This window comes from Aquarana catesbeiana, linkage group LG02 (genome assembly GCF_042186555.1).
Source record: "Aquarana catesbeiana isolate 2022-GZ linkage group LG02, ASM4218655v1, whole genome shotgun sequence".
NCBI classification, from domain to species: domain Eukaryota; kingdom Metazoa; phylum Chordata; class Amphibia; order Anura; family Ranidae; genus Aquarana; species Aquarana catesbeiana.
Genome location: NC_133325.1, coordinates 88,197,501 through 88,222,749, shown reverse-complemented (window position 1 = coordinate 88,222,749; position 25,249 = coordinate 88,197,501). Strand labels below are relative to the sequence as shown.

Genomic DNA, 25,249 nt, shown 5'->3' with positions numbered 1-25,249 from the left:
ACGTCACCTCCTCATCGCTTGTCAACCAGCTCTGAAAAGTGATCCGAATGCAGACAGATTTTCAAAGATTGCACGCCTATTTATGGCAGCAAGACTGGTAACAGGAAAAAAACCCTGGGAATCCATCTCTCCGTCCCTGAGGAGCCTACATTGGCTAACCATAAAGAATCGGATCACATTCAAGACCCTCTGCCTCACCCACAAATGCGTACAAGGAAACGCTCCTCAAAACTTATGAGAGAAAGTAAAACATTACACACCTAATCGCAATCTTCGATCAGCGAACCAAAACCTACTCTTCATTCCCAAGTCCCGCTACAAATCGAAGGGAGACCGAAGATTCGCAGTCCAAGGACCACTGCTATGGAACGCACTACCAACTAACATCCGCTTGGAAGAAAACCATCAGGCCTTCAAAAAAAACTTAAGACCTACCTCTTCTAAGAAGCTGGACGATACAGGATGGTAAAGCGCCTTGAGGCGATTCAGTTTGCATTTGCAGCACTATACAAGTCTTTCATTCATTCATTCATTCAAAGAAGTAGCAGTTTAGATGCAGGTCTTAACCTAGCCCTATAGTGAATCTGTATGAAACCACACCCCAGCCTCCAAGTACAGTAGATACCCTCTAGTGCCCATACTTGCTACCCCTGCTCCAGACCACTGCTCCAGTCCCCACCAATGTCTCTGTAAGGATCTGTGCAAAAGTCAATTCTACCACTCGGAGATATGCGCTCCACTTGGGGACCCTGTTAATGTGTTCTTAGAGCTTAGAGCATGGGAGCATACGGTCCCTTACCTGGAAGAATGTTCATTTTCTGCAGGGCACTGATAGTGATCGGAACAGGGGAAGGGTGTGAGAAAGGTGAGTATAGACACCAGAGGTTTTGGGTACGGCAAGACTTCGGTCTTGGGAAACAGAGCTTTGCTTTAATGATAGTGTACATTCACATCAATCTCTTTATTATAGGTATTTATATAGCACTGACAATTTATGCAGCACTTCACATCAAGGAGTTTACAATCTGAGATTAACCTACTATATTGTGGAGGAGCGGGAGTGGAGGAAACCCACGCATGCACAAGGTGAACATACAAACTCCATGAAGGTAATGTCCTGGTTCAGATTCAGACTGCAAACCCCAGTGCTGCAAAGCAGAAATGCCATTCTCTAAGCCACTGTGCCATTATTTGTGAAATAAAATGTTATGCCGCGTACACACGGACGGACTTTTCGTCTACAAAAGTCTGACGGACGCCGACGGACTAAAGCTGGCTGACAATCCGATCGTGTGTGGGCTTCCCCGGACTTTCAGCGGACTTTCAGCAGACTTTTCCAGCCGCAAATCTGACGGACTTTAGATTTGAAACATGCTTCAAATCTTTACGTCGTAACTACGCCGGACCCAGAAATCCGCTCGTCTGTGTGCTAGTCCGACGGGCAAAAACCCATGCTAGGGCAGCTATTGGCTACTGGCTATCAACTTCCTTATTTTAGTCCGGTGTACGTCATCACGTACGAATCCGTCGGACTTTTGTGTGATCGTATGTAGGCAAGTCCGTTCGTAAGAAAGTCTGCCGCAAGTCCACCAAAAGTACACCAAATGTCTGACAAAAGTCCATCAAAAGTCTGTCGGACAGGCTGTCGGACTTTTGTAGACGAAAAGTCCGACCGTGTGTACGCGGCATTATTCATTCTAATATGAGTCATTTAAGTGCAGTTTATGTGCCTTATTATGTTACCTGCTGACCCAGTGTATAGTAAAAAATAGCTAGACTTATTTTGTAGAGAGTTTTATTCTCTCTTAGGAACAGTACAAATAAACTCACAACAGCATTCAGTCAGTATTTGTAAATCATAAAGCAGCTGACATTACACTTTCAAACATTCCATCATAAATATACACATATTACATTTAATTACATTAGGTATACATATATTTAAGACAACGTCATAAAACTAATGGATCTACAAAAGACAGGTATGGCTTTTTGGTTAGACCTTTTTTATGGTAAGCATATACACAATGAAAATATAGGAAAAGTGTGTACGAGGCTTTAAGCTACTACAAGTCTAGTGACTCTTCTCGGAAACCATTGCACATCTCTTCCTATCAGTTCTGAGCCTAGATTTACCTACAAGTGGCCACAGGTGGGCAGACAAGGCAAAAAAAAAAAATTAAATTGTTTGCTGCTCTAGACATAGGCGCACAAATGTCTTATGACGAACATAACCCTGCTTTTTGTATAGCGTAAGTCATCAGACTGACATGGTATATATACAAAGAAGTACAAGGTAGAGTCTAATAACCCTGACATTTTGTGTTTATATAATGTTGAATGAATAGAAGGCTATCACTGGATGCAGCACAAAAGATGATTTTGGCGAGCTGAACTGTTTGCTGAATTGATAATTGTATAGCCAGCATCCAATAGCAAACAATGGAACCTGGTTCATGATGTTTGGTTTTCAAGCCTCAGAGCCTTGGGGTATAAAGGATAGGACAATAGTGTTATATAAAAAAAAACGCTATAGAGCAGTACGAAACTAAGTATATTTACAGTGTATTCAGTTTTGCAGAGAACTGATAATACCAAATAATTTTATAAACTTCCTTTGCTGAAAGCTTCAGGTTTTGCAGGCATAAATAATAGGGTTGGTTGGTTTGAAGTCCTTCAAGTTTAGAATTTCTCTGTACCCTTGGGGAGAGGGTGAGCAGAGTACAGCTCCACTGACTGCCTCTTGTGCTCTTGCTTGTTGTCCCATGCTTCCTCCTCAGGCTCATATGTTCCTTTCAAGACAGCGATCCGGTCAGACAAACTCTTGCTGTGCGGGTATAAGACGTAGTTGTATGTGAGCGAGGCCAATACACCACCAACAAGGGGGCCAATCCAAAACACCTGTAGAAATATGGAACTTTATTATTAGCTCTAAAAATTTGACGCTATGTATAGACATACATTTTCCTGTCAAATGCCATGGCAAGTGGCATGTGACCATTCAAAGCCAATGTGGTGCTTGCTGGTAATTTCTTCCATGGCCAGAGGTCATTAAAGTGTCATTGCCCAGACAAAATACAGGAGCAATTAAAGTCATTTGTACACAAACACCTTGTAAAACAACCCACTCAATTTAAAATAGAAATGAAAGGCAAAACATTTTTGTATAGATATAAAAAATATTATAAATACTTTTTTTCACTTTTTTTTTTTAATAATCACATTCCCTCAGTTCTCAGCTCCATAAGAGCTGGGGGAGGAGAATCAGCAGCATACTGAGCTTGCAAGTGAATGTCTGTGCAGCGCGGGGGTGTCAGGACAAGTTTGATCATTGGGGGAGAATACACTGAGTTCCCAGCATAGCTAGAGAACTTACCACAGTATGCTCTCCTGCTTAGTGTGGTCAGTTTTAAATAAGAAAGCAGAGGGACTGGCAGGAACATCAGGGATTTCACATATAAGGAAGCAATATAAAAGAGACCAGGATACCTTCTCATATAAGTACATCAGGGATCCTCAAACTACGGCCCTCCAGCTGTTGCAGAACTACACATCCCATGAGGCATTGTAAAACTCTGACATTCACAGACATGACTAGGCATGATGGGAATTGGAGTTCCTGAACACCTGGAGGGCCGCAGTTTGAAGACCTCTGAAGTACATGGTACAGCAGACTCATATCAGGAATATGAAATAATAATGAAAGGAAAGTCCGGATGGCTGCACACCAAACTGAGATCCAAATGCCTTTATTCACATAAAACCATGAAGAACATGAGGAGCAGTACATGTAAAAGCAAGGGAGGTATGGCTTACATGTTTCGCGCACGAATTGTGCTTTATCAAAGCCCCGGGCAAGCACCCTGCAGTGAGGAGATCGTACTGTTGGAGCCGGCTCACCTGTGCGCAGCGTGGACCTCTTGTTTGTTGTGCAGGCAGGGCCATCTTTAATATTGATTGGACCCTGGGCAAACATTTTCTTGGGCCCTCCTGATTCCACTTATCAACTATTTGCGGGCAGTGTGGGCTCAAAGGGCAGCTGCTTTGGGCCCCACAACAATGACCGGGGCACCCTGCATTAAAGATGGCCCTGTGCACAGGAATATGAAGTGTTGGGTAACAAACACTTTAAAGATGAATTCCAGGTATGGCAATTTTTGCACAGTTAGATTCATCCAGCTTGGACCACTGTAAGTATGTATGTACCATGGCAGGACGATTCCCTTGGAAACTGGAATTCACTGAACCTTGTTTAAGAAAAGCTGTTCTATAGTATTTCCCTTAACTTCACCGAGGGGAGAAGCAGAGGAGCTGAACCAGCACAGAGAGGTGCAGTTTCCGGAAGACGAAACGGCATATAAGTGGGGGCTGTGCTAGATAACTTTCCTGGAGTATTTACTTTTTCTAGCAAGTTTTAGGCAAATTGCAAGTGAATAAAAGTTATATTTTTATTAATATTCTCACAACACGGGGCATTGTGCATTAAGACTTTGAAAGGTGTATTGCAGGTGTATTTTTTTAAAAAACAAATAGCTGTAAGTATGTTTTTGGTAGGGAGGGGACTTGCATCCCTTTACATATATAGGCTATCATCTAAATCTTGAGCATCTGTTTAAACTGAAATATCAGTTTTGAGAAGACTGGCTTTTAGCTACCAATGATAATTCTGGTTTATCCTTACAGTACCTTTGTATTTCTATTTTTGAATAATTCTTAGCCCTCTGGTACTTTTTTAATAGCATGAAAGCAAACTGTTGTCAAATGAATGAAGCTTTGTTGTAGATATGAATCATTATAACGACAGGCCTCATTATAATTTAAATACAAGTCATAAATAAAATGATTAGTTTATGTATGGAAAGGAAATACTGAATTTAAAATAATAAATGGCAGGGTCTTTTTAATTAACATTCTCACAACACAGGAAGACTTTGAAAGGTGTATTGCAGCCACAATGTTGTTAAGGACATTTTTTTTTAAACAAATGGATGCAAGTATGTTTTTTTGGCAGTAAGGGGCATGCATTCCCTTACATACACCATATGCCTGCCTTTACAAGAACATAAACTTTAATGTCATCCCAGTCTAATGCCCCGCTCACACGGTCGGATTTTCCGACGGAAAATGTGTGATAGGACCTTGTTGTCAGAAATTCCGACCGTGTGTAGGCTCCATCACACATTTTCCATTGGATTTTCCGACACGCAAAGTTTGAGAGCAGGATATAAAATTTTGCGACAACAAAATCCGTTGTCGGAAATTCCGATCGTGTGTACACAAATCCGATGGACAAAGTGCCACGCATGCTCAGAATAAATAAAGAGATGAAAGCTATTGGCCACTGCCCCATTTATAGTCCCGACGTACGTGTTTTACGTCACCGCGTTCAGAACGATCGGATTTTGTGACAACTTTGTGTGGCCGTGTGTATGCAAGACAAGTTTGGGCCAACATCCGTCAGAAAAAATCCATGGATTTTGTTGTCGGAATGTCCGATCAATGTCCGAGTGTGTGTACGGGGCATTAGTCTGTAGGGTTCAATATTGAGTTGGCCCACCCTTTGCAGCTATAACAGCTTTACCTCCTTTGTGAAGGCTGTCCACAATGTTTAGGAGTGTGTCTATGGGAATGTTTGACCATTCTTCCAGAAGCGCATTTGTGAGGTCAGGCACTGATGTGGACGAGAAGGCCTGGCTCGCAGTGTCCACTCTAATTCATCCCAAAGGTGATCTATTGGGTTCAGGACTTTGTGCAGGTCAGTCAAGTTCCTCCACCCCAAACTTGCTCATTCATGTCTTTATGGACCTTGCTTTGTGCACTAGTCCAATTAATTTGGTGGAGGGGGGATTATGGTGTGGGTGTTTTTTTTTTTTTTCGGAGGTTGGGCTTGGCCCCTTAGTTCCAGTGAAGGGAACTCTTAAGTCGTCAGCATACCAAGACATTTTGGACAATTTCATGGTTTCAACTTTGTGGGAACATTTTGGGGATGGCCCCTTCCTATTCCAACATGACTACACACCAGTGCACAAAGCAAGGTCTATAAAGACATGGATGAGCGAGTATGGGGTGGAGGAACTTGACTGGCCTGCACAGAGTCCTGACCTCAACCTGATAGAACACCTTTGAGATGAATTAGAGCGGAGACTGTGAGCCAGGCCTTCTTGTCCACATCAACGCCTGGCCTCACAAATGCGCTTCTGGAAGAATGGTCAAACATTCCCATAGACACACTCCTAAATCTTGTGGACAGCCTTCCCAGAGGAGTTGAAGCTGTTATAGCTGCAAAGGGTGGGCCAACACAATATTGAACACTATGGACTAAGACTGGGATGCCATTAAAGTTCATGTGTGTGTAAAGGCAGGTGTCCCAATACTTTTGGTAATATAGTGTATATGAGTTGTCGTTTAAATCTTTAGCATCTGTTAAATTTGAAATATCCGTTTTGAGAAGACTGACTTTTAACTACCAATGATAAATCTGGATTATCCTTACAATACCTTTGTATTTCTATTTTTGAATAATTCTTACCACACTGTTACTTTTTTTTAATAGCATAACAGCAAACTGTTGTCAAATTAAGGAAGCTTCGCTGTAGGTATGAATCATTATAATGACAGGCCTCATTATAAATTAAATACAAGTCATAAAGAAAATGATTAGTTTAAGAAGGGCGAGTGTATATTTTAATGAATAAACTATGATTATTATACTGTATGTAACAGTCTTTAAATCTGTATTTACGGCTTCGCCATATAAGGGGCGTCAACACTTTTCTTCAGGATGGTGCTGTATGTCATAATCTGTACCACATGAATAATTTAATTATCGATGTTCTCCTTGTATACTATCATTACAAATACATTCATCTGTAAAAATAAAGTTAATGATGATAAAGAAATGTACACTGATGCTGTTATTTTGGAAACCCTTAAAACAAGTGGGATATGCAACAAGTATATCTAAACCCCAGCCGTTTTTTTCATTTAGGATGGAGTAGAGAATGGTTAAAGCCCAGGTCGTGTATTGTTGCTTCACATCCTATCCCAGATTAACCTTTTTACCCCATAGGAGCCACTGAAATCATTTTCATGTCCCAGGAAACTCCTGCTAAAACCTGTTTATTGGGGGTCATGGGGGAAATATAAGCACTTATGTACCTTCCTACCCAGACCAATTTTCAGCTTTCAGCGCTATCACATGTTGCGGTCAAGCGACGCTGTACCCAAACAAAATTTTTATCATTTTGTTTCCCACAAACAGAGCTTTCTTTTGGTGGTATTGGATCACCACTGGGTTTTTTTTTCTTTGCACTACAAATAAAAAAAGACCGAAAATTTTGAAATAAAAAAAAGTTTTTCTTCGTTTCTGTTACCAAATTTGTAAATAAGTACATTTTCTTCTTCACTGATGGGCACTGATGAGGCTGCACTGATAGGCAGTGATGAGGCAGTACTGATTGGCACGGATGAGGTGGCACTGATGGGCGCTGATGATGAGCCACTTATATGCAGCACTGATGGGCACTGATAGGCGACACTGATAAGCAGCACTGACAGTCACTGATGGGTGGCACTGATATACAGCACTGATAGGCACTGATAGGAAGCACCAATGGGCACTGATAGGTGGCACTGATAGGTGGCACTGGTGGGCACTTATAGGCGGCACTGATGGGTGGCAATGATAGGCACTGATGGGTGGCACTGTCAGGGGGCACTGGCAGGCATCACTGATGGGCACAGTGCCATCCCTTGGGCACTGATTGGCATACCTGGTGGTCATGGGTGGGCATCCATGGTGGTCCTGGGTGGGCATCCTCGGGGGGGCTGCACTGATAATCAATCAGTGCAGACCCCCCCTGTCAGGAAAGCAGCCAATCTGCTCTCCTCTACTTGAGCCTGTCAGCGTGAGTGGAGGAAAATCCAATATATGGCTCTTCCTGTTTACAGTGTGAACAGCTGTGATTGGACACAGCTGATCACGTGGTAAAGAGTCTACGTCAGAGGCTCTTTACTGGGATCAGAGATGCGGTATATCAGACTGACACACCACACCATCAATCACCACACTGCACGACCCTGCGGGCGTGCGCTAGCAGCTTATCCTGCTGGACAACCATTGCCTTACAAAATAGAGGAACTACAAAAATGGAAGGGAATTCTAGTGCTTCACTGGTTGAATTAATTAGGTTCTTCTCAGGGTTTGAGGTTGTGTTACCAAACCAGGATATAGGGTGTCCTTTAGGTCCAGGAAACTGTACACTCACTATACAGGAATATGAGGTGAGGCAGGTGTTTAAGGTTATAAATACGAGGAAATCATCAGGTCCAGGCGGAATCCCAGGTAGAGTAGTTAAGGCCTACACTGATCAATTAGCTGGGGTCTTTGCCAAGATCTTTCATCGATCACTATCATCTGCTTTTGGTCTGGCATGTTTAAAATCAGCCACTATTATTCCAATTCCAAAAAAGTCAACTGTGGGAAGTTTCGACAATTATAGACCAATAGCACTGACCCCAGTACTAATGAAGTGCTTTGAGAGGTTGGACTTGAAATATATCAAAACTAGATTACCGGGTAGTTTAGATCCTTATCAGTTTGCGTATAGGGCAAATAGAAGCACAGAAGATGCGATAGCTTTAGCGCTGCATGGGGCACTTAGTGATCTGGAGAATTTGGGAAACTATATAAGGATGTTGTTTATAGACTACAGCTCTGCCTTTAATACCATCATTCCAGATCAGTTGGTTAAAAAAAATGCAAAAATTGGATTTGCCACCCTTTATTTGTTTTTGGATAAGGGATTTTTTGGTCCATCACTCACAGGTGGTCAAATTGGATACGTTTTGTTTCTTCCAAGTGAGACATAAGTACCGGAGCACCACAGGGTTGTGTGTTAAGTCCCTTTCTCTATGCGCTGTACACATATGACTGCACCGCCTATTATGAGACCAATAGTATAGTCAAGCTTGCCGATGACACTTTCGTAATTGGTTGTGTCACTGGAGACGATGAGGAGCAATACAGGAGAGAGGTTGATAGGATAGTGGAATGGTGTACAGCGAATAACCTGATCCTAAACACAGTGAAAACAAAGGAACTGATTGTAGATTTCAGAAGGAACAGGCCTGAACCAGCACCGCTTTTTATTAAAGGCGTGTGCGTGGAGCGGATCTCTACCTTTAGGTTTTTGGGAACATGCATTTCTGAAAACTCATCGTGGACAATCAGAGTTAAAGCCATTATTAAGAAATCGCAACATCATTTATATTTTTTGCGACTCCTTAGAAGAATGGCTTGGGAAGGAAGGTACTAAAGACCTTCTATCGCTCTGCCATTGAAAGTACATTAACGTGTTGTATTCTAGTTTGGTATCCTAGTTGTACGCAGACAGATAAAAATGCTCTAAAGAGAGTGGTTCGAACAAGCGCAGAAAATTGTAGGGTTTGAACTTGTTTCTCTAGAAGAAATATATGAGACTCGTTGCCTTTGTAGAGCAGGAAAAATAGTGAGAGACCACACTCATCCTGGTTGTCATTTCTTTGAATTATTGCCATCTGGGAGACCTTTTAGGGTGATTAAAACCAGGACAAATAGATTTAAAGAGAGCTTCTTTCCCAGAGCTATTAAGGCTATCAATGCAGGAATGAAATGAAAGAGGTCACATAGTTTTATTTTATTGTCTTGTTTAGTTTTTTTTATTATGAGGACCCTTTTTATACTTTTATAATACGGGGACACTTTTATATATAGTTTTTTTGGTATAATTAAATCCTTTGTGGTAAATGCATGGTGGATAATTGTGATGTATGAATAATGTGTGGAGTAGAAATGTAATTTCATTGTGAATTTGTTTTCTACAATAAAAATAAATCTTATCTTATCTCTATTTTATCTTATCAGGAAGATTTGTTGAGCAAATCTCACCATGCTTTATAGGGTTCTTGTTTGCCTTTCTCTGGATCAATTGTGGTTATAGAGTTCTGTATATAGAGGTTTTCAAATAATGTATGCATTCTTTTTTCTGTTGGTTGATCTTGATGGACTTGTATCTCTTTTTCAACCTGGCTAACTATGTAAAATTTCTATCCATGATATAACCAGAAGTGGAAATGGTCCCTTTACCAAATAAACCTTCTTGTACCACACAAATCCAGGATTTCATTAACAAAATTTTAACAATCTTTATACTGGACTGGTTCCCATTTGTCAATCCAGATGTCAGTGTTTTCATTTTTTTAATTCACTTAAAGTGTATCTAAAGCTTTCTTTGTTTTGGATGGAGTGGTGAAGGGTTAGAACTATTGTCAGGTCTTTATTGCTGTTGGTATCCTCGCTAGGGAGATGCGCTTCCTCTTCATGACCTCTTTTACCAGGTCTAAAAGTGAGGAATAATGCAAAAATCCAATATTTTGAGTTGTCACCAGAATAGGAATAGAGGTGAAGTCTTCTATTGTGGACGTTTGTTCATAGACAACTGTCAAAGAGGGGGTTCCCTTACTTTGGGGATATTTTTTTCACTTACTGTTGTGTTTAAAGGACAACAAGTAGTTGACTTAAATGGCAAAAAAACCCAACCCAACAGAGGTTTCATCCATTTCTTTCTCTATCCAAGCTTTTCAAAAATGTTTTGTCATTGGATATACTTTGAGCCCCCTAAATAATGTAGTGCATATCTTCAATATTTCAAAAAGCAAAAAACTATTGAATTATAGGACATAATTCTTGGTTATTTTACATCTCATAACAGTGTTTGATAAAGATATAATTCAATACAAAATATCGGCACACACAAACATAGAATAAGCACCAAAGCTTTTATAAAAGATAAAAGTCTACAAAAAAATATATTTGAGTTTACCTCTAAGGAGTGTTAAAAGCTAACATGCATAATAGCAGATGTATTAACTTCTCTGAGTACTAACATTAAATGTGTGCATGTTTTTAGCGGAACTCCTGCAATAAGCTATTGTAAATAATCCACTTAAATAAATATGCTGTATGCGTACTGTTTTATCTGCCAAAGGATTTGCAAGGCTGCTCAACTAGTCCTGTAATCCAGCCATCCCTGCAAGACAGCATAGCCAGGCACTGAAGTCTGGTCCTAGATGCACCTCCAAGGCTCTGAGTGGGCAATAAAGAATGAGGCTGTCCCTGTGCTCTCCCCTCCTAAGCATGTTCACAGTCTTAGACTGACAGCACTGTGCAGTGCAAGAGACCCCTGATAGGCTCAGTGAGTTATGATAGGCGAATCAGCCCCACTTCTATTTGCCAAGGGTTTGGTAAATTTAAAGGTGAATCTCACTGAAGGTTATATTGGGCAAATTAAACTACTGTCAAAAAGGCATGAGATCATGGACACTTTTAATAAGGAATATGCAACAAAAAGCAAATAGAAAAAATTGTTAAAAATACTATACAATTTTGTGCAGGTTCAAGGCCAACAATGAATATATACAAATAAAATGCATGGGGGATGCCGTAAAGCTGCACATGGTGTTACAGAAAAGTGTGATTCTTATAGACTGTCTTAGCATACTTTGACCATGCAAATTTGGTTGTGCAATTGATTTTCTTTTTAAAATATGCTTGCCTTACATACAGAAGCAGCTGGTCCAAACTATTTGCTTCACTAAGTGCTACAGTGTCTCTAAACACTGTATGTACTGCATGTAATTTCAGCTACATACAGTACACAGTACTGGGTTCCAGAAGTAAGACAGAGACTTCTTGTCTCACACCCCGAACAAAACAGAATCTGGCTGAGCGGCGTCAGCCATTCATAGGCAGCTTTGTATTCTGTGAATGAATACAAAGCTTCCTCTGATTAGCCAGGTCTAAAAATGTGATGTCATCAGCCTGCCTTTCCCACTCAGACAATCAGAGGAAGCTTTGTATTTATTGACAGATTATAAAACTGCCTATGAATGGCTAAATTAATCTCTGTATTGTTCCGGGTGTGAGACTGGATGTCTTCTTCTCACAGCCGGAAGCCAACGCTATGTACTGTATGTAGCTGAAGTTACATGCAGTAAATACGGTGCTTAGAGACGCTGCAGCACTTCATGAAGCAGTTTGTTTGGACCGGCTTGGTCCAAACAAACTATTTAAAGTGACATGAAACATGGACATCAGCTTTAAGAAACTACAGATGACACAGCAGTAAACAAAATTGGCTAGCAGCAGGACAGGTTCAAATAGAAATGACCAAATGTACTAGAGACAAAGAGCACAGGCTGGGATTTTTTCTACAATTATTAATATCCAGCAGAAAATGCAGCTGTGTAAAATTGGCCAGCAGCAGGATAGTTTTAATCTGGGATAATAGGCCTAACTGGTGTGTGCATAACATTTATTTTATCTATGGGGAATGTGAATGATATAATGTGAGGTGGTTTAGGTGCACACTATTCTTGCACTTATTTTTTTTTTTCTTAAAGCATGCTGCAAATAAAAAAGACAGCTCCAAGAACAGATGATGAGTAATAAGTCAATGTTGTAATTTGAACATGCTAGATTTAAAAAGGCCCCATCATGAAAATAGAAAACCCACAAAAGGAATGAAAACATCAAAATACCAACCCCTGAAACAAAAACACATTTTTAGGGATGTATTGCAGCAAAAAAAAAAGTTTGCTATGGACATGACAGCAAACAATTACAAAATAAAATGAAACACAAAAGAACCCTCAATAATAAGAACACATGCACAAAAAAGAAGGCAGTAAACAAAATGGATGATTGCCCAATGAGCTAGCAATCAGAAACAAAGTATAATTGCCTAATTGACCCTAATCTCTCCCTGTGCAGTATTTCAGCCTTCCCAATACTTTTTCTCTACCAGCTTCCACTGTCTACTGACAGTATAGCTGCTCTGTGCTCCCTTTTTTAAAAAAAAAAAATTTTCTTCTACTTCAGCGAAAGTTTTCTGAGAGACGTTGTTTCAACTTCGGAGATCAATTTTGTCCCCTCTCATTTTTCACATTATCGTGGTTTTATTCAAGATTATCTTTATTAATTCTTAAAAAAAATGTAATCTATTTTAATTACAAAAAAAAAAGCTTAACATATATAACACTACCCCTATTACTCTATCCCTTCCTTGTCTCTCTATCTGTCATCCCCATCTTCCCACCCTCCCCCCCCACTTCTATCTGGTTTGCTTCCCCCCAAGTCCCTTATCATTCTAACTCAATACCTACTCCTTCCTCCATCTTGTCTAAATATGTATCCGAGGTTTTAAATCTTTTCCAACCCTCCCAGAGGCTGGTACACTTATTATAATGTCTTCTCTCCCTACTTCTCAGCAAATCCATTTTACAATAATAATCTTTTTTTTTCATACCACTCTCTTATATCTGGTTTTTCACTTTTTAACCATTTTTTTGGGATCAGACCCTTTGCAGCATTCAGGAGTTTTGGGACCATTGATCTCATATATTGTTTCTTTGAAATTTTAAAGTGAGGTGGCTGGCTTAACGAAAAGCTCCCTTATTGACCCGTCTAAGGCTGTTGGCCAGTATTTTTAAGGCTATGCAGTGAATTACAGCTTCTAAAAATTTCTACCGCATGAATCTGTTTATAAATTTGGCAGGTCCGTGTATCTTAAACCTACAGTATTCGCCTATGGTAGCAGCACACCCGCACCTCATCTCTATCAGTGAGTCCCTCCCTCCTCCAGTCTGATTGCAGCTCTGCAGGGTATTATGGGGGTATAATATTAAAGTGGAAGTCTAGGCTAGAGCTAACTAAGCCTTAACGATTCCTTCCCCCCTCCTAACTCCTATTTGAACTTCCCTATAGAAGAAATAAATGTAGCCTCTATAGCAATAATCATAGTAGAGGATATGTAAAGAATTGTACCATCATCCAGAAACTTAGAGATATGGTGATCGGTGGCTTGGTCCCCAAGCCTACCTTAGAGAACAAGGGCAATTTGACTATCTTGGTACAACCACCACCACCCTGAGATTAGGTACGTCTAAGCATCCTTCCTCTATAGGGTCATTAGAGTAGGAGTTAGGAGGGGTTGGGAGCTGATTTAAACTTGAATTTAGCCTGGACCTCCACTTTAAGAAAGATTCAGATTATAATTCTAGTTGTATATAAAAATGACTAGTTAATGAATACATAGCAGAATTAAAACTTATTGTATATTTATATCCCAGTATACAGTCAGGTCCATAAATATTGGGACATCGACACAATTCTAATCTTTTTTGCTCTATTCACCACCACAATGGATTTGAAATGAAACGAACAAAAAGTGCTCTAACTTCAGACTTCCAGCTTTAATTTGAGGGTATTTACATCCAAATCAGGTGAATGGTGTAGGAATTACAACAGTTTGTATATGTGCCTCCCACTTTTTAAGGGACCAAAAGTAATGGGACAATTGGCTGCTCAGCAGTTCCATGGCCAGGTGTGTTATTCCCTCATTATCCCATTTACAAGGAGCACATAAAAGGTCCAGAGTTAATTTCAAGTGTGCTTTTTGCATTTGGAATCTGTTGCTGTCAACTCTCAATATGGGATCCAAAGAGCTGTCACTATCAGTGAATCAAGCCATCATTAGGCTGAAAAAACAAAACAAACCCATCAGAGAGATAGCAAAAACATTAGGTGTGGCCAAATCAACTGTTTGGAACATCCTGAAAAAGAAAGAATGCACCAGTGAGCTCAGCAACACCAAAAGACCCGGAAGACCACGGAAAACAACTGTGGTGGGTGACCGAAGAATTCTTTCCCTGGTGAAGAAAACACTCTTCACAACAGTTGGCCAGATCAAGAACACTCTCTCGGAGGTAGGTGTATGTGTGTCAAAGTCAACAATTAAGAGAAGACTTCACTAGAGAGAATACAGAGGGTTCACCACAAGATGTAAACCATTGGTGAGCCTCAAAAACAGGAAGGCCAGATTAGAGTTTGCCAAACAACATCTAAAAAAGCCTTCACATTTCTGGAACAACATCCTATGGACAGATGAGACCAAGATCAACTTGTACCAGAGTGATGGGAAAAGAAGAGTATGGAGAAGGAAAGGAACTGCTCATGATCCAAAGCATACCACCTCATCAGTGAAGCATGGTGGTGGTAGTGTCATGGTGTGGACATGTATGGTTGCCAATGGAACTGGTTCTCTTGTATTTATTGATGATGTGACTGCTGACAAAGGCAGCAGGATGAATTCTGAAGTGTTTCGGGCAATATATCTGCTCATATTCAGCAAAATGCTTCAGAACTCATTGGACGGCACTTCACAGTGCAGATGGATAATGACCCAAAACATACTGCGAAAGCAACCAATGAGTTTTTTAAGGGAAAGAAGTTGAATGTTATGCAATGGCCAAGTCAATCAACTGACCTGAATCCAATTGAGCATGCATTTCACTTGCTGAAGAAAAAACTGAAGGGAAAATGCCCCAAGAACAAGCAGGAACTGAAGACAGTTGCAGTAGATTCCTGGCAGAGCATCACCAGGGATGAAACCCAGCGTCCAGTGATGTCTATGCGTTCCAGACTTCAGGCTGTAATTGACTGCAAAGGATTTGCAACCAAGTATTAAAAAGTGAAAGTTTTATGGATGATTGTTAATCTGTCCCATTACTTTTGGTCCCTTAAAAAGTGAGAGGCACATATACAAACTGTTGTAATTCCTACACCGTTCACCTGATTTGGATGTAAATGCCCTCGAATTAAAGCTGAAAGGCTGCCGTTAAAGCACATCTTGTTTGTTTCATTTCAAATCCATTGTGGTGGTGTATAGAGCCAAAAAGATTAGAATTGTGACGATGTCCCAATATTTATGGTCCTGACTGTATGTATAACCCAGTAGCTGAACTATTATTTTTTGTTTCTTGATTATTACATTTCATTATTTTACATTTTTATAACTCTATAACTATTACTGCAGGCTCTTAACAGAGAACAATAACGTCAAGCATGAAGCGATCAGAAGATGAATAGGTCATTTTCTCAATCCCAGGAGAGTGAACTTGATTTAAAGGTTCAAATAAAGGCATGACTATGTAGGAAAATAAGTCTCACCCATTGATCTTTGAAGATTCCAGTAATGGCTGCAGGTCCCAGGGATCGGGCTGGGTTCATGGAACATCCTGTGAAATAGATCTGTTGGAAGAAATAAACAATTTTACTCTACATTATCATGGATACCAGCAGAGAGTTCTTCTGGTATATGTTTGAAATGAAAACACACAATAAAATGTATATATTTTCACATTAATAGAAGGGAACCTGTCAAGAAGCAAAATGCCTATGTGAACTGGCAGTTGCCATTCTTTGACTGCTGGTTTCAGGGAGAAGACATCATGGAATTCAAGAGGGTCATATTCAGAAGATGACAGCTTTCATCTGATGCTTCTCCCACAGTCATTTTGATCGGTCACAGAAACCCTTTGTGCTGTATCAATTGGAGTTACTTTTCAGCCACCAATCAGCAGTAGACCTGTCTTAAAAGTATGAACCTGATTAGTTCTATAACTCCAATTGTTAGTAAGAACAATAATACATGAGGCCCTTGAAGACAAAAGCATTTTCCTCTCTATATATAGGACCATTTAGCAATTAGGGGTATGGGGAAGATACAATATTTAAAAAAAAAGGATTTTGTTTTGCATTTTATCTATCCTATTTAAATGTGTGTAAAAATCAAAACATTTTTTTTTTAGTTTTAGATATAATGAAAACATGTTTAAACTCAGGTGTATATTGTTGTCTGTGCCCCCCTGGGAAAGTTTATCCTCTCTGATTGACCTGGTGGCCACTGACTTCAGTATAGAAAGTGATGGCAAATCTAAAATTTTTGAGTAGTCACAAAACACAGAGATGGTATTTTTCCATAATTTTGAGGAATTTCCTCTCACTTTAGGTCATTTCTCTAGGGTACAAAATGTTGTGGTTCTTACTCTTCCCAAAATATAAAAAAGATTTGGTTTTATACACTTTAATATATTATAAAATATGTATTGGTTAAGAAATGTATGCCCTTAAGAAAACCATTCCTAACCACTCCTAATTTTTAATCTCATGAAGAATGCAGCTGCAAGTAAAATTACAATCTCTTACCCCCAAAAGATGCCCCAAGGTCACTGAAAGTCCAATGGACAAAGCTGGTGAACCAACATTGTCAGTCCTTCTGTCGTCTGTGGATGCGAAGATACAGAGTACAAGCTGGAAGGTCAGCAATAGCTCCACAACAAGAGCCAAGCCTGAGTTTCCCGAGTTCACCTGCAGAGAAGAGAAAGTCCCTTACTAAACTGGATATCTACATAGCCAACCACGGATCATACTGACATTTATAATGCAGCCTTATGTCTACCAGTCCATAACCATAATGTTTTAGAAGTACGCTATAATTAACTGTAGCTAAAAATAGTTAATCATATTCAAAAGGACTTCTTCTTCAGTTCAATTCTTCAGGGCATTTGGATTGTAAGTGGCGTCACTTCTTTGGTTCACTTTTTCACGGCAAGTTATTTGTAAGAGGCATGAAATAGACCATCTCTGCCAAACTGGAACAATAATACCATCTATCTTCCAAATAGAGTGCTATAACACTTATGAAGGCTTCCTAACACCAAAGGATGGGATTATGTAAGTAGAACCAATTGGTTCCACACTTTAACATCTCCCATCCTGTTCATGGACAGCCATCATCTGTCTTAACATATTCCACGGTTTCTGGATTAAGGTGTTTGAGCTCAGGTTCACACTGAGCTGCGGGAATGAAGCCGTGCGAGTTCAGCCGAACTCGCACAATTTCACTCCCGCATGTCAGTCCTGATTTCGGCCACGATTTCAGAGACATCTGTGCAGGTTTCTGCACAGATGTCAATGTAAATCGCAGCCCGTAATTGAAAAAAGTAGTACAGAAACTACTTTTTGAAATCGGTGCAACGCAGATGCGGTGCCATTGACGGTGCCATTGACGGCAATTGCTGCCGATTTGACATGCGATTTGACGTGTCAAATTGCATGTCAAATTGCTCCAGTGTGAACCAGGGCTTAAAGTGTGAATATACATGCTGGGGTATCTAACCGACATTCATCAGAAATGAACAAGTGGCTTGGATAAGCTGGAAAACATTTTCAGCATTACAGAACAAGTCCAGCTGAATGTGACTATTACTAGCTTTTTTTTTTATCCAAGAACTATTACTAGCTTTACCATGACCTGAATAAATGAGAAACGTCACAGATGTAATTAACTATAAATCGCTCTTAATTAAACATATTGCAATTATCTTAAAGCAAGATGTTACTAATTATTTGTGTTCGCTCATATAAACAATTTTGTATATAGAGTGGCTATATAAGAGAATGTATATGACAAAGTAAACTGAAGGTTCTACATATTTTCAGCAGCCAGAAGAGGGATGCTTAGAGTGGGGATTTTGGGATTGGGGACTGCTAGCACCAGGGTCTGGAAAGTTGAGAACATCTTAATGTGCTGATAAAGCTGTAATCACCTACCTAAAGCGTATGTCCAGCAGTATTGCCTTTAGTTAAGATAGCATGGGAAAGGATTACAACCTTTTCAGGTTTTTACTGTGACTTTGTTAGAGAGATATCTCCTCACTTACTATTTTGGTGATAATAGTTTGACCAGAAAGGAACTGATGGAAAATAAGCAATAAGGATGCAGACTACAACAAAAAGCTGGGATTCAAGCCTTACTCCTACTCTAACAATTAAAAATATTTTTATATCTGTCTGGATTGCTGTTGGAGATTTCCCCATGCTTCCTGTCTGTTAACACTGTTGTCACTGTGGCAGGAGGTGAGGGATAATCTCATGGAGCTCCAGACAGCTGTATAAACTTCCTTCTAATTCTTCCCCACTCTATCCAAAACTCAGAAAAAGTTTTGGCTTGAAAAATCTTTTTAATACAGGGCTGTGTATATTCTGTAAATATGAATTTAGAACAGAACCTTAATTACAGCACATAGTTACATAGTAGGCGAGATTGAAAAAAGACACAAGTCCATCAAGTCCAACCTATGTGTGTGATTTTATGTCAGTATTACATTGTATATCCCTGTATGTTGTGGTCGTTCAGGTGCTTATCTAATAGTTTCTTGAAATGATCAATGCTCCCCGCTGAAACAACTGCCTGTGGAAGAGAATTCCACATCCTTACCACTCTTATTCCCTGTACACACGATGTAAAATGTGTGATAGGACCTTGTTGTCGGAAATTCGGAACCGTGTGTGGGCTCCATCACACATTTTCCATAGGAATTTCCGACACACAAAGTTTGAGATCTTGCTATAAAATTTTCCAACAACAAAATCCGTTGTCGGAAATTCCGATCGTGTGTACACAAATCCGACGTACAAAGTGCCAGGCATGCTCAGAATAAATTAAGAGACGAAAGCTATCGGCTACTGCCCCGTTTATAGTCCCGTCGTACGTGCTTTATGTCACCACGTTCAAAACAATCAGATTTTCCGACAACTTTGTGTGACCGTATGTATACAAGTTTGATCCAACATCCGTCAGAAAAAAATCCATGGATTTTGTTGTCGGAATGTCCTTGTGTACAGGGCATTACAGTAAAGAATCCTCTACGCAGTTTAAGGTTACACCGCTTTTCTTCTAATTTTAGTGAATGGCCGCGTGTCCTATTAAATTTCCTTTCGCAGAAAAGTTTTATCACTATTGTGGGATCACCAGTCCAGTATGGTATTTGTACCTAAGCTGTCAAACTGATAGCTCAGTCCTACAGATTACAGAGGGAGAATGTGGCTCTTCCTGTGTAATCATCAGAGCTTTCCCCACGTAATCTGCAGGACTTGCATAGTGCAGGGCATGGCTTGGTGATGCAGAGGTAAGAGAAGCTTCCGTCTAAGCGGTACCCTTAGCAACACTATGTCCAAGGCTGTGCCCCTTATGCTTCTGCCCTAGGAGACCCAGGAGTACCAGGTTTCCCTCTGCCTCTGTCAGGTGAACAAGAAGACAACTCATAGGGTAACTATATGTTCTTTACCCTCTCTGCTCCAAAATGGACCTGTTGTATTGCCCTTAAAGTGATTGTAAAGGTAAATAAAAAAAAAACAAAACAAACAAACATATCATACTTACCTCCACTGTGCAGCTCGTTTTGCACAGAGTGGCCCCAACTTGGCTCTTCTGGGGTCCCCCGGCGGCTCTCGCGGCTCCTCCCCACATCTGATAACACCCTCGGTGAAGCGCTTCCCCTAGGGGGTTACCTTGCGGGCGCGTTACCGAGTCCAGCATTCAGCGTCCATAGAGGCCGAATGCAGGACTCGGCCCAGCCCCCGGCGCTCGCGTCATTGGATTTGATTGACAGCAGAGGGAGCCAATGGCTGCGCTGCTATAAATCTATCCAATCATGAGCCGAGAAGCCCCGGCAGAGAGAAAGCGCGTCCCCGTGGGTCAAGTTCAAGGGTTCAGGTAAGTAAAACAGGGGGGGCTGGGGGGCCGGTCACTGACAGGTGTTTTTTCACCTTAATGCATAGGATGCATTAAGGTGAAAAAACACAAAGATTTACAACCCCTTTAATTATCAAAGTTCCCTTTTTAGATGACCATGATAAGACCCTCATGTGAGTTACTTTCCCTGAACACGCACCTCTATTATTCCATGCATGTTGGGTATTTCCTATTACTACTTAGACAATCAAACACTCTAACCACCAACGGCAACCTTCATGGCCTCATTATCAGTTACTACAATCATTTTCAAGATATTGCCAAATTAACTCACTATGTGCTATGATCTCAAAGCTTACACCTTAAATCTTAGCATACATGTATATTAAATTTACAAAAAAAAAAGATAAAGAAAAAATATATGAGCATTTCAAAGGTGTATGATAAAGCAGTGACTGTTGGAAGGGGAATCGTTCCTAATGCCGCGTACACCACCGGTTTTGCAGTCAGAATAAACTCCGAAGGTTTCTCCGACAGAACTCCGACGGAATTCCGCTCATGCGGTCTTGCCTACACACGGCCACACCAAAGTCCGACCTTCCAGAATGAGGTGACGTACAACACGTATGATGGGACTAGAAAAAGGAAGTTCAATAGCCAGTAGCCAATAGCTTCCATCTCGTACTTGCTTCAGAGTATGCGTCGCTTTTGGTCCATACAGAGGAGCGGTTTTCCCGATAGGAATTGGTTCTGTCAGAAATATTTAGAACATGTTCTATTTATAGGTCCGTCAGAATTTTCAAAAAAAAAAGTCCGATGAGGCACACACACGATCGGAATAGATGATGAAAAGCTTCCGTCTGACTTTTTCTGTCGGACATTCTGCTCGTGTGTATGCGGCATTACAGACAGGTAACATTTTGAGCAGTAATCCTAATGAAACAGGCAACCCCTGCAAAAAAAAATTCTGAGATGGATCAATCTGGGAACTAAGTGGCAAACATATAAGAGACATATGAAGAAATGGGATTGTTATAGGTGGCCTATAGACAATAGGGGAATACAGTCATTGGAGAGGTGAAAGGAAGAAACACAGGCTTATTGATGGGAAGAACAATAGTGACTGGAACAAGTGTTCAAACCTTCCTGACCGATTGTTTCAGTTGTGTTGTTTTAGTAGCTGGGGTTCCATAGACATGATATTAACAATACTGGCAAATATACTAGTTCTGGCCAGATCAGTAGATTGTTTTAAAAAAAAAGCTGGATATATTCCTAAATGCACAAAATATAACTGGATATTACTACTGTTCCCACTGGAACAACATGGACCATGCTTTACATGATTTACATGATTACATGATTTTTTGCTTTTCTCTGGATCAGCTGTGGGTATAGGATTATTTATTTATTTTTTATATTGGTCGAACTAGATGGACTTTTTTTTTTTCACCCTAACTATGTAACTACGATTGTCCCTTGATCTGGCAACAAGACTGAAATGGTTCATTCTTATCTCATGTCTACAGTTGTTTTTAGAACAAACATTTCTTCCCAGAAAATTAAGTTTGCAGCATTAAATATATGTGGCTACTTAGAAAAGTGATGTTAAAGCTTTACATTTTTTTATTATTAAAATAATAAATATGGTATACTTACCAGCTCTGTGTAATGATTTTGCACAGAGCAGGGTTGATCCTCCTCTTCTTGGGTCCCCGGCCAGCGCTCCTGGCTCCCTGCCCCTGCCGAGTGCCCACCATAGGAAGTCGCTTGCTATGGGGGCTTTCTATCAGGTGTCATCCTGAGCCAGCTCTGTGTGTCCATTGACACACAGAGCGTGGTTCGGCCACGGACAAGCCCCTTGACCCCTGTATTTGTTCCGAGACATTTCTGTTCAGCAAGTGCTTGGAGATGGAGAAAAGGGCAGTTTGTCAAAGCAGCTGTCTCCGTGCTCATTGCGTTGTCGGATGACCGAGGAGGGAGGAGGAGTGCCCTGTCCCAGCTAGCCATAGACAGCACATAGGAAGATAGGACAAAGTACAACATGTCCTTTGTCTCCTGGGGAACAGGACACATTAATAAAAATTGAAGTGAGACTATTTAAACCTGAAGTAGAAACATTACAGTTGGAAGAAAATTGGAAGTTATCACCTTCTCTTTCCTTTTTCCATTTCCATGTAAAGTGCCCCTTGTAGTTGTCATGCAAAAATAAATTCAATTACTGGTGAAATATTTGTGATACTGCCCCTTTAAGATTGCATTTCACCTATCAGCCTGAGCCAACAATTTATTTAGTTATACACATTATGCAAAGCAGTAATATCACATTCCAGCACAGAGAGACTATTCCAACTACACCGTGAACCAGAATTGTAAGTGTTCTGTGTTTTTAATAAAATATATTATTCAAATTCTTTCCATGTTGTCATTACTGTACATGTTTATCTAGATGATATCAAAGAATGCCAAGTGAAATTAATGAGGCTCACTCCGTCTGCAGGGTTATCTAACAAAAGCTAATTTGAATAAATGTAAACAGATTGTTGTACAGTAAAAATAGGACACTAGGTGAGACATCACAAAGATCAGTTTGAGATAAAAAGACAATGAGGCAGGGATAGGAATCCATTGATATGGAACATATGGCTGAAATATTCAGAGCAACCCCGTGAAATCTACCGATAGCGCAAATGTTGAGGAAGGCAATATTATTAGCCTTGAATCTTAAAATTGTTCAGTGTGCAGTAACCCATAGCGACCTATCAGATATCATCTCCTTACTGATGTATCTACAGCAAATTGAAATCTAATTGGTTGCCATAGGTTATTGCCACATTGTGCAGCATCATGGCTCAATGCATTGGGGTTTATTTACTAAATCTGGTGCAGCAGTACATGGCCAATCAGCTTCTAATTTCATCTAGTTCAATTAAGCTTTGACAATAAAACCTGGAAGCTGATTGGTTTTTATGCAAAGTTGCACTAGATCTTGCGCGCTCCAGTTTATAGTAAATCAACCTCACTGCGTTATTGAACAAGCCTGTATGGGAGCTTCGCAAGCACCATGTCACATCTGAGCATTGTGTCAGTAAACGAGGAAACACACAACAAAATATGGTGATCAAAAATTTTTGCAAGCATGCAGAACCTGTTTTGGTTAACAATTACGCTGTTGCAGCATATACGTGTGATTGGGGACTGATATAGGAAATGGCAGCTTTTGCAATGTTTTTATAGCATGAAAATGAATCATATCTGTATAATTGTAATTATAAAGGTAACCTGTACAGAGAAAATATATTAGCTGCCATGGCTGAGCTCTCCTTCTGATGTCTGGCTGCTGCTTGCTTGAGTGGAGTGTGCATACATACATCAATCTATCGACAGTGTGTGCATGGCTGCTCATGTATTGTATGTGTGATAGATAGATAGATAGATAGATAGATAGATAGATAGATAGATAGATAGATAGATAGATAGATAGATAGATAGATAGATAGATAGATAGATAGATTAATAGATAGATGCACATAGCACTTACCTCATTAATGGCCAGATTTCCATGGACTTTTGTTGGCGCTACTGCATATATGATGCCAGCTCCTGCAATTGCCCCTACCAGCTGTGCAATTATATAGAAAAGGGCTCGTAAAATAGAAATATGGGAGCCCAATAAGAAAGCTACAGTGACTGCTGGGTTTATATGGGCCCCACTGACATGTCCAAATGTTTGTACTAAGGTACCAATGGCAAGGCCAAAAGCCAAAGAGATCTGCAGAACATTTGGCCCAGGCTCGTTGGGATTAAGTTCTCCCCATTTAAGGGCAGAACCTATCCCAAAAAAAACAAATATTAAAGTGGCCAGAAATTCTGCAAACACTGCCCGAGCAAACGCTAAAGAGCAGAATTCGTTCCTCATTGTGCTGTAAGCAGAAAAATAAGCAAGACAGGAATGTTTTGTTCTCAGGATCTGTCTGCTGTTTACCTGTGTGGCATTACAGTGGCATATATATATCTAGAGAAAGAACAGGGAACCATTCCAGAAAAGGTTGTACTTTGGAAACAAGACAGGTCCTTAAAACTTTCCAGCTCAGAGGAATTCAGACCTTCCCTATTATATAGATAGTTATGGAGAGATAGATAGGGTACCAATACAAATAGACAGAATGATAGATATGGAGAAAGGGAAATAGCTAGATAGACAGCTAGATAAATAGCTAGATAGCTAGATAGATAGATAGATAGATAGATAGATAGATAGATAGATAGATAGATAGATAGATAGATAGATAGATAGATAGATAGATAGATAGATAGATAGATAGATAGATAGATAGATAGATAGATATGGAAGCCTTCTACATACATACACATAGTACTTACCGCATTAATGGCCAGATTTCCACGGACATTCACTGGCGCTACTGCATGTATGATGCCAGCTCCTGCAATTGCCCCTACCAGCTGTGCAATTATATAGAATAGGGCTCGTAAAATAGAAATATGGGAGCCCAATAAGAAAGCTACAGTGACTGCTGGGTTTATATGGGCCCCACTGACATGTCCAAACGTTTGTACTAAGGTACCAATGGCAAGGCCAAAGGCTATGGAGATCTGCAGAACAGTTGGCAGAGCCGAAGACCAATTAAGGGCAGAACCTACCCCCAAAAAGACAAATATTAAAGTGGCCAGAAATTCTGCAAACACCGCCCGAGCAAACGCTAAAGAGCAGAATTCGTTCCTCATTGTGCTGTTAGCAGAAAAATAAGCAATACAGGAATATTTTGTTTTCAAGATCTGCCTGCTGTTTACCTGTGTGGCATTTCAGTGGC

General features: G+C 40.3%; 1 protein-coding gene across 2 annotated transcripts; it reads right to left on the bottom strand.

The window, feature by feature from the left end:
- Positions 1–942: 942 nt before the first annotated feature.
- Positions 943–25,249, bottom strand: LOC141127024 (aquaporin-5-like). 2 transcript variants are annotated; one of them, XM_073613148.1, is made up of 4 exons: positions 24,801–25,249; positions 17,087–17,248; positions 16,049–16,129; positions 943–2,901 (listed from the first exon to the last, which is right to left on the bottom strand). In XM_073613148.1, the coding sequence occupies exons 1-4, from the start codon at positions 25,161–25,163 to the stop codon at positions 2,683–2,685; spliced, it is 825 nt and encodes a 274-aa protein (XP_073469249.1). In that variant the 5' UTR covers positions 25,164–25,249; the 3' UTR covers positions 943–2,682. The 2 variants fall into 2 exon arrangements, with proteins under 2 accessions (XP_073469249.1, XP_073469248.1); XM_073613147.1 differs by lacking the exon at positions 24,801–25,249 and adding an exon at positions 23,959–24,427.